Source organism: Grus americana, chromosome 13 (assembly GCF_028858705.1).
Source record: "Grus americana isolate bGruAme1 chromosome 13, bGruAme1.mat, whole genome shotgun sequence".
NCBI lineage: Eukaryota > Metazoa > Chordata > Aves > Gruiformes > Gruidae > Grus > Grus americana.
Genome location: NC_072864.1, coordinates 11570609 through 11580941, shown reverse-complemented (window position 1 = coordinate 11580941; position 10333 = coordinate 11570609). Strand labels below are relative to the sequence as shown.

General features: G+C 52.3%; 1 protein-coding gene across 1 annotated transcript; it reads right to left on the bottom strand.

Moving 5' to 3' along the window:
• Positions 1-7254: 7254 nt before the first annotated feature.
• CEBPA (CCAAT enhancer binding protein alpha) lies at positions 7255-10119 on the bottom strand. The gene has a single exon (XM_054840323.1). It carries the CDS (start codon positions 9891-9893, stop codon positions 8916-8918), a length of 978 nt encoding a protein of 325 aa, XP_054696298.1. The 5' UTR covers positions 9894-10119; the 3' UTR covers positions 7255-8915.
• Positions 10120-10333: the final 214 nt, after the last annotated feature.

The following is a 10333-nucleotide window of genomic DNA, read 5'->3' as shown; positions in this document are numbered from 1 at the left end:
TCCAGCAAGAACGCTTTGCTTTTCACGGGAAATGACTCTGACTGGGGCAAAAATATGCTTTTCTAAATAAACAGATTATCTTATAGAGCATGAAAGCTAAAAAAAAAAATAAAGTAGCCTCAGCACGCCTACACCCTGCCTGCCATCACCAAGCACACACACATGCCCAAGCTTTGGCCGGATACCATTTCAAGCGCTAGGCCCTCCAAGAGCAGATGCCGGACAGCTTGTTCTCTCTCAGGCCCTCTCTCTCCTTTTCCTGGATTCCTCTCCTTGAACATTTGCTCCCGATCCAGTTAAACTCAATGCAAATTTTGCCACTGGCAAAATCTAAGTCTAAATATCCTCACTTCTACGTCCTAACTGCAGCCTTTTTTCTTCTCTGTTCTCTAACTTTCCCTTAGTATCACGTTTTCTTCCAAATATATCCCTCCTTGTCTCAAACAGCCTTGTTTATGCTTCTGCTCACTGATGGCTGCCCATAGCTGGCTACAACTCAGTGTCCTTCCAGGAAGCCCCCGCTGAGTCAACCATTAACACCCAACAAAACCAATGAAAGGACACCTGTAATCCATACCAGACACGGAGCAGGCATCTTGCACAGAAGTACGTAAGCCTTTAAAAACCACTGCTCAGTTATAAGCACAAAATACACATCCCAAAATATATACTGTTCAGCTGAGCCCTAAAATGTTTTCATTACTTGAAATCTTCTCCTATTGGCTACTGAAAGGGGAAGAGCAAATTTCACTTGATTAAACGAATACATGAAAACTCTCTCTCTCAGCCAGTTGCTCATGAGCTCTTGCAGGGATAATCCAGGTCACTGATGTAACACTGAGGAACATATCCAGCTACTGAACAAAAGTCATGACGAACACCAGTCATGTCAAGAAACATCTGTCACTGTTTAAAATTCTAAGGAAATCATCCATACACAAATTAGCTAATAAAAGTCACAGTTATACTACTGATAGCTAAAAAAATCAGATTTTCTACACCACTTGGTAATCAAATTACAAAACAAATTACATGAACTAAATTAAAATAGTGAATGACATTCTTCACATATTATATAATGACCTATATCTTGTTATATGGTCTCATGAAATATCCACTCAGAATTTGCCTTAGCAAAGGCCACCTTTAAATTGGTTTTATCAACTCAGAATTCTTGATGTGATATTTGTAAATGTTACTGCTCACAATGCAAACACAAAGCAGTATACCTAGAGCTTTATTTATTTACATTTCCTACATGTTCACTTAAAATCAGAACTCAATGCTTTCATGTGGTAACCATATATTGATTTTTTTCAAACAAATGTTGCCAATAGAGTTGTTATATACATTCCTCACTTAGCAAGCCAAATAATACAGTGCTATTCTTAAAACTGCAGTCTAGGGAATCAAATCCTAGTTTTATTGCAGTCAATAGCAACCCCCCTCACCTCCAGAAACAATTGGAATAAGCCAATTCTGTAACCAATAATAAGATAGGTCAAGAAATTTTTGGTATGAAAATTCTGGCAATCCCATTCTTTTGATATTTAACATGAGTTCCAGTAAACACAGGAGGGTTGCTGACTGGAATGAAGCAAGCAGCACTGGCACATAGCCTTCCAAATTTTATATTATTTTATTAGAAGTCTAAATGCTAATTTGCACAATTACGAATCAACAACAGACAATCATTTCAGCCTGACTCTGTCACCAGGGTTTTAACTGAACTGGCATGTCAATAAAAATGTGAAAATAACTTTTTAAAAGTTAGTGAATATACGTTCTCAGTCCACCAAACTGAACTTGGTTGCACGAAAGCAAATTAAACCCTACTGTATAAATGACAACATAATGGAAATAAAATAAACAGACAGAGATGACTATAAGCATGTATACAAATGCTAGAATACATGACACTTAGTGACCAACAGCAGGTTTGGCATTCAGCCCTGATCTCATAGTTGCTGTTTCCGGTGTACTTACTGGTATTTATTTGCATTGTCTCCTCTCCCCGAGGGTCTTCAGTACAAATCACATGGTGGATCCAATACGTATCAGCAGGCCAAGATTTATTTGGTTCTTGAGGCAGGTCTACAGGCAGATATTAGAAGCTATGGAGGGAATTCCAAGAGTGAGAAAACTGAGGTACAAAAGTTCCCCAGTATTCAAGAAAGTTCTGAGACATTTTGAGGCATTTATTCAGCCAAAAATTTCCCTGACTCCAATGGGATTTTGCCAGAGAAAGTGGCTTGAATGCCTAAAGTAGGGTTAATTCCTAAATGCGGTTCTTTATTTTAAATGTAAATAATTAGAAATCACAAAGTCCTGCTCAGAAAAGGTGCTGTGCTGGTCCCCCTCCACAGTCTCTTGCTACACTCTCAGTGAAGCTGCACTCAGAAAAGCATCCATTGCTGCCTACTACCGAGCATCCTCACATTTCAAAGGAGAAGTCAAGTCATCAAACTAATAAAGGAAGGAGTAACACCGAAAACTAGGGGAGGTATTGAAGCTGTTGACTAGAAACTGTTGTCAAAATGTAAGTTGCCCTGCTGCACAGAAAATACAGTCAGCGCAGGTAACCAGAGCCAGCTTCCACTGCATGGGCCCAATCCTGTTCCCACTGAAGTCAGTGGCAGAACTCCAACCTGTTTAATGGGAACTGCAACAAGCTTTCTATCTACTTAATATAAATGAAGATATGCATCTCCTCTTTGACATATTTTGGGCTCAAAGCCATTGGCTGACACTTGTTTGGTTCTCTGCATGTACGTGACTCATGGGATAATGTAATGCCTGATTTCCATTCTGCCAGACCTGTCTTTCTCCGTGGTTAACTATTAATTTCAGAGGCAAGATGCAATATTGCAGTAAAATAGGATGGTGTTAAACTAAGAAAATTGCACTTAAATATTTAGACTAAATGAATCAGATTCTCTTTTGTGAAGATTCCCTTCCAATTAAACAGGTATACCCATATAGTCCTTAAGACATCAGCTCATTGATCCTGCGTAACAGGGAGGTTGTAGAAGTCTCTAGCAAAGTACTTGGCAGGCAAAGTAGTCTAAACACACTGCCTTTACCCTGCCAGGACAGCTCAAGGAGAAAACTGATAATGGAAATGACATTTAAAAATCTGTATTCCAAACAGTTGATTTTTGTTTCAGGTTACCTACACAGAACTGGGTTACTCTGGATATACAGGTGTTCAATAAACTATGATGCTGATTTTCCACCAAAGCTGTAAACTCTTTGGGATAAGGGCTTTCTCTCTTCGGATCCATATTCTAATTTTGAGATACTAAGTACTACCATAAAAAAGAAATTATTAATAATATAATATGGGCTGGAAGGAATTATCTGAACAGACTTTCTGATTTTTCTCAAGTTTCTTGTGATATGCTTATTATTACCAAGTGTTTTCTCAGCTTTAAAATGCAGTTACCTCATATATGATACAGCAAATCGCACTGAAACAGTGGTATTTCCATGGAAGGTGTGTGTTTGTATGCGATTTCTCTTGTATAAACACAGATTTCATTACAGGAGAAGAAAGAGATGCCCAGAACCAGAGCTGTCAATGTATAAAACATTATTTTTTACTTAATCTATCATTAATGAGGGCAGTGGGCCTGTTCCTCCACCCTTTACTCAATTAGACATTTGCCATTCTTTTCACCACTGAATTGGGTCCAACCCAATTCAACCAGTAAATTCAAACCACTAAGTACAAAGCACTGAGAAGCACCTGCTTTCTCCTAACAGCAAAGCATCTTGCACTGCTCCCCTTCAGTGTGGAAATTTGTGTGGAGCACTCCACTCCAAAAACTGCTCCTATCCTCCAACCCCCTGAAGCAGGTGCATGAGGCAAGCTCCCCAGGGGCAATTTGTCCATCACAGCAGAAAAAAATAAATCACTGAGAAATCTTGACATTCCTCCACCACCCCCAACCTGCTGCAGGACTTTGCTATTGTCGTGAGCAATCTCTCAACTCTGTACACAGTGCTAGCAGACAACTACTCCCTTCCTCCCCAACATGTGATTACTCGCTCGGCCTCTCAGTCGCTGCCCACCCCCACATCTCACCCTTTCCGTGTCCCCAACCCTGTGTCTGGGACTGGTGAGGGGTGGAGAAGGAAGGACTGCACAGCCATACTTGTGTGGCAGGATGGGCAGAGGCTGGCAGCATCGCAGCAGTGCTGCGTATAAAAGGAACAGGCTCGGTGGGAAACTTGCAAAAAGCCACCCCGCGGTTGTGAAGACAAATGCCACTGAGTATATATACACACCCACAGCCCAGCACTGGAGCTGCTCAAGCCCTTGCCCAAGCCAGGATAAGTAGTCTTGGTGCGGGGTGCACGTGTGCGGGGAGATGAGTGGGAATGCTACGTGTGAGGCTAGCCCCCTGCACACAGTCCAGCCACACTTACCTGCTGCATTCATGACACGCTGCAGCAGCGCAGCCTCTGCCAGCCATCCTCTTCTGCAGCAGTGTGGACTGGCAGCTGTTTTCACATGAGCGTGCTGAACTAGATGATCCCCAGAGGCTCCTTCCAGCTCCAACTGGCCTGTGGTATCTGAAGTAGACAGTGCATAAAAATCCTTTCCACCACCCAGCGTTTATAAAGTATGCCTAAACACTGCTGAAACAGGCAAGGCATGGGGTCACACGAGACCAGAGCATTACAATACTGCTTGCTTTGACACTGGTGTTAAGGCAAACGTCCCTGAACACACTGCTGTGAGAACTTTTTCACCTGGGCAATGATTTAGGGACTTGTCGAAGGCTCAGCTGTGTGCAGCGGTAAGGGTTCAGGTTGGGAAGAAGAGAAAATGCAGAGCTGCAGCTGGGGAGGACTGGGAGAGGGCTGCCAAAGCAAAACGCAGGCTGCAAAGAGCACAAAGAGGCTGCAAAGAACACCGTGCTCCGAGAACTTTTTTTGTGTAGGCTGCGGCTGGGGGCCCTGTCGAAGGCTCAGCCTACAGTTAGGGTTAGGATTAGGGAATGCTGCTCACTTTGGCACTGTGTTTAAGGCAAGTGTCTCTAAACACTTTCCTGCTATCAATAATTTACCCTTCATAATATTCCAGGGCATGCTGTGTTTATATAACTATTGAAACACCTATGTGGTAGATAGGTGATCTTAATTTTGAATCATAGAATGGTTGATTCTTCTGCCACTGAAGACCTGTTTAATCTACAGTTCATTTAAATTAATGGAAAAATCTGCTTTGTCTGAGGCCATAAATGATTTGCTGAAACCACACACACACACACACACGGTGAGTCACAGTTCAGAACATAATTCAAACGACCAGGACTGTATTCCCATGCTCTAACCACTAGATTACAGTCCCTCCCACATATACCCTGCAATAATCTTTGCTCAAATGATAACAGTGTTTCCCCACTTTACACGTTGGACAGCATTACTCAGTAAGGCACATCATACCTGATGGGAGTACGGCTCTGCAGGGCTGGGGGAGGAAGGAAGCACAAGTTAAAGGCATTATTTTCGCTCGAAACCACTAGAACTTAACTCTTCCCTTGGAAAAGTACCAGCTCTGAATCCACCAATTTACACCTAACTGAAAAATAAAATCCTTAATCCTGATTCGCAGTCACCCTTTACCCATCCCAAGCAGCAAGTGCTTGCACACCGACCAGCACAGTGGATTTCAGAGGAGTAGCCTTACCTTTCCTCCACTCCACAGACCGGCACGGACCGCACTGAGAGGAGGTGAAGCCTCCTGGCACCCTCAGAGCTGCCCCCATCAACCGTTTTGCACAGGGGGCCACGCAGGACTTACATGGCTGCACCTGCATGCAGCTGAGGTGCTTTGGGAGCCATGTTGATGACACGCGCTGCCTCATGGCCTAGGCGTCATCATCTCAGGCACGTGCAGGTCCAAATCACTGTCTCTGGGGTGTTTAATTTCTGCTGTCGACGTGCCACACTGGGCACGGGGGCAACAAGCGACAGGGAGCTCTGGTCTCCCAGGGGCATCACCCTCCCCACGACACGGCGCACACAAGAACTGCCAAAGGCGACGGCACCCGGCGCAGCTTTTCCTCACGCGCCTGAGGCGCAGCCCCAGCCCAGCCCCCGGCCGGCCGCCGAGCCGACGGGCAGGCGGCGCTCTGGCCCGAAGCCCCGGCGGAGGGGACCGGCTGTGGCGGCGGGAACGGGCGGCGACCGGGGAGCCCCGCTGACCTCCCCACACGACGCCCGGGCACTGCGCCACAGGCCGGGCGTTACTTCACCTCAGGGCCGGCCGCCGCCGCGGGGCAGCTCCTTCCCGCCTCACAGCGCGGGGCCCTATCGCCGCCGGGCCTCGCGCCACCTCCCCTCCGCGCGCCGCCGGCCCCGGGGAGGCGGGGAGGGCGGGGCGGATCCCCCGCGCGTGGGTGGCGGCTTGTTCCGCGCAGCGCCCGGACCCGGCCGGGAGCAGTCCCTGTCCCCGCGGAGCGGCCCGGCCGGAACCGCCGCCGGTGCCTCCCCTCCCGCCTTTCCCCCCAGGTCCTGCGCTGTGCCCCGCGGCCCGCCGACACCGAAGAGCCCCCGGGGCGGCGTCTCTGGGCCCGACCCGGCCGGGGCGAAACTCCCCGGGGGAGAGGAGGGGCCCGGGCCGCGTCCCGCCGGGAAGGGACGGGCAGCGGCAGCGCTGACGGGGCGAGCGGGGCCCGGCCCTGCCCGCGGCCTCCTTTCGCAAGCCCCTGCCGTGTCCCGCGTGACAGCTCGTCCCCTGCGCCCCGCCGGGCACCCACGGCGTCCCCGAGACGGGGCCACGGCCGCGGCGGGCTGCCAGGCCGGACGGGCCCCGTGGCTCGGGCAGCCGGCTGCAGGCCTCGAGCCCGCGTGTGGACGGGCCGCGCGTCCTCGTCGCTGTGACGCCTCCCTCGTCCCTGCCGGCTGCCTGAAGCCCGTCCGGGGGAGGCAGCGGACCCGTCGCAGGCTGGACGAGCCCCCGGCCCAGCCACGGCGCGGGTGGAAGGGTGAAGCGGAGGGTGACTCACAGGCACACATCTGACACCACAAGTATTTAGGAAATTGCCGCTCTCTTAAAGGCAACCGTGTGTTTATTTCTCTGAGGCGAAAGCGAGGGAGTTGCGCTCCACGAAGGCATTTCGGTCACCGGTCCTGGCAGGGAAGCGGGTGCTGGCGCAGAGCAGGATGCATGGTCTGGAGGAAGAGGAGGGCTTTCACACTCCTGCTACAGAAAAAGAACTGGAAACACGCAAAGGCGGATGGTTATGGTGGAATATATACTGTTTATTTATGAACGTAACCAGGACTTCCAACAAACTTTATATGCAGTCCCACCCCCCAGATTCAAAAAAACCCCACCAATGTGTGTGCATATACATACATGTATACATACCCATACACACACACCACACACGCACATGGCACACGCATACGCACACCCCCAGCACTACACTCCTGCTGTCACGCTTTCAGACAGCTTCACATACTCCTCTCCCATCATGACTGTTTCAACTGGACGAGTTCTTGTGCAGCTGCGACATGAGGAAGAAATGCTCTGTGTGGCGACCAGTGCTCCCTGGAAGGGGGCCTGGGTTTTTTTGTTTATTTTTCTCTCACCCTGGGAGAAGCTCCAGAGTCCAAAGGTGCTGCAGCACCACGGACAAGCCTGCTCACCCCACCGCAGGTGTCCTGCAGCCCCACAGCCTCACACTCCCTCCCAGGCACCCCTGCCTTGGGTCTGGAGGCAGCGGCCAGCCCAGGACAACGTGAAGAAGGCAACACACACTCACACTCACCCACCCACACAAATAATAAAATAACGTTGCAGCACAAGGGCATAGTCTCTGTCACCAGATAAGAAAGTCGTGTGATGGCAAAGATCTAAGTAATGCAATAAAAATAAAGTGTAGCAAGTATACACGGAAAGGCTTTCACATTACATAAGGCACAGCTTGGGCAGACAGAGACTTGGGAGAGGGGCTAAATGTCCTGGAATAAAGCAAAATACACTGAAAGGTCATAGTAAATACCCGCATTGATAGGTATTTATTCATTTGTGCTTCGCCACGTCGTGACATACAGTACAATACACTGCTGCTCTTCCTTTTGGAGGGAGCTCACCACGCTCCCTTGTGAGCTGCTGCTCCGTCAGTCCTAGGCTGTCCATTGGTCCCGCAGCAGCAACGGCCCCTGCCCTGCTCCCAACCAAGGCAGGGGACAAGGCTGGGCAGAGGCAGCCCAGCCAGGCTGGGACAGTCCTTGCAGCAGTCTGGCAGCTGCCCCGCACTTCAGTGCTCCAAACAGGCATCTAGCACTGCACGTCTCAGCCTCAGCCCTCTCCTTGCCGGCATCCCCGCAGCTGCCCCTGCCTGCTGCACTGCAGGCCAGCTGGGGGGGGGGCCTGGCCAGCACCCCAGACACCCCATCCCTCAAGCCTGCATGTCCATCACCCATTTTCCTCACACCCTGCCAGGCTGGGGGGGGGGGGGACGACGACAAAAAGCCCCAGAGCTCCTGCAGCCAGCTTTTAAGGCACATCTGGATTGCTATGTGTGCTTTATTACTATTATTATTATTATGATTGTTATTTACCCTGTGTAGACATGTGGGCTTTTGAATTTCTTCCTTCCCCTCGCCTCTCTGCTTATAAAACCCACCATGTTTTCAGCTTATTCGTGTATCATCCCTAAGGCACAAACCTTTTAATACTACAGCTGCCTGGCTTCTTGTATTGGTCGTTGTTAAAAAAAAACCACAAAACCAAACCAAACCAAAACCAAACAAAAAACCGAACCCACCCCACCCCTCACCCTCCCCCCCCCGAAACGATTTGAGATCGCCGCGCTCCGGTATGTATAGTATCTATAGGTGAGCGAGGGCAGCCCAGCAGCGGGCGCGGCGGCCCCGCGAGTCCCGGTGCGGCGCTAGGCGCAGCTGCCCATGGCCTTCACCAGCGAGCTCTCGGGCAGCTGCCTGAAGATGCCCCGCAGAGTCTCCAGCTCCCGGGTGAGCTGCTCCACCCGTTTGCGCAGTCGCTCGTTGTCGGTGGTGAGCTCCAGCACCTTCTGCTGCGTCTCCACGTTGCGCTGCTTGGCCTTGTCCCGGCTCTTGCGCACCGCGATGTTGTTGCGCTCCCGGCGCACCCGGTACTCGTTGCTGTTCTTGTCCACTGTCTTTTTGGATTTGCTCCGGTGGTCCGCGGGCATCATCTTGAGGGCGCCGGCGGCGGGCAGGCCGCCGGGGGGGTGCGGGTGGTGCGGGTGGTGCGGGCTGGGCACGGGCGTGGGGGGCGGCGTGGGGTGCCCGGGCTGGAGGTGCATGGTGGTCTGGGCGCAGTGGGCGATCTGGTACTGCAGGTGGGACGGGTGCTGCTGCGGAGCGTGGTGGGGGTAGAGGGCCGACAGGGCCGCCGACTTGACCTCCTCCTCCTCGCGGGGCTCCTGCTTAATCACCAGCGGCCGCAAGCCGGGCGCGGCGATGCGCTCGTAGAGGGGGTCGAGCTTGCCGTCCATGTAGCCGGCCACACAGCCGAAGAGCGGCTGCTGGTGGTGCTGCTGCTGGTGTCCCGGCGCCGAGGCGGCGGCGCCGGCCCCGTGCATGTTGTGGAAGTCGAAATCCCCGGCCAGGATGGCCTTGTTTTTCTCCTGCTGCTTGCTGTGCTGGAAGAGGTCGGCCAGGAACTCGTCGTTGAAGGCGGCGGGGTCGATGTAGGCGCTGATGTCGATGGAGTTCTCGTTCTCGCAGATGTCGCCGAGCTCCGCGCCGCCCGCAGCAGGTGCCGCCGCCGAGGGAGCCTCTCTGTAGCTGTAGGCGTTGCCGGGCAGGGGAGTCTGGAGCTGGTGGTGCTGGCCGCTGCTCATCGGGGGCCGGGAATCGACCTCGTAGAAGTTGGCTTGCTCCATGAAGCACCTACAGTCTGCCGGGCATGGTGAAGGGCTCCTGCAATCCAGGTTTCGGACGGGGCGGCAGCGGCGGCGGCTCTGCCAGGTCCGCGGCACCCCAGCGACGAACGGCACCGCGGCGCGGCGCGGCGCGGCACGGCACGGCACGGCACGGCGGCTCCCGGAGCCCGTCCCCCGCCCTAGCCCGCCCGAAACCCACTCGTTGCCTGCCCTGTTGCTAGTGGGTTGCCTCGATCCTGCGTGCCGTATATATACACCCCCGCAGCAGGGCCGGGGACCGCCCACTAGTGTCCAACCTCCTGCTGGGAACCTTTGACCACCGCGCAACCGGGTCTTAGCGCCCCGGCAGGGCAGAGCTGCCTGCCCGCCCTCCCCCGGGACCCGCCGCCGGGAGAGCGGCCCGCACGCCCCGGCCCCCCGCCGCCGCCGCCGCCCCGAGC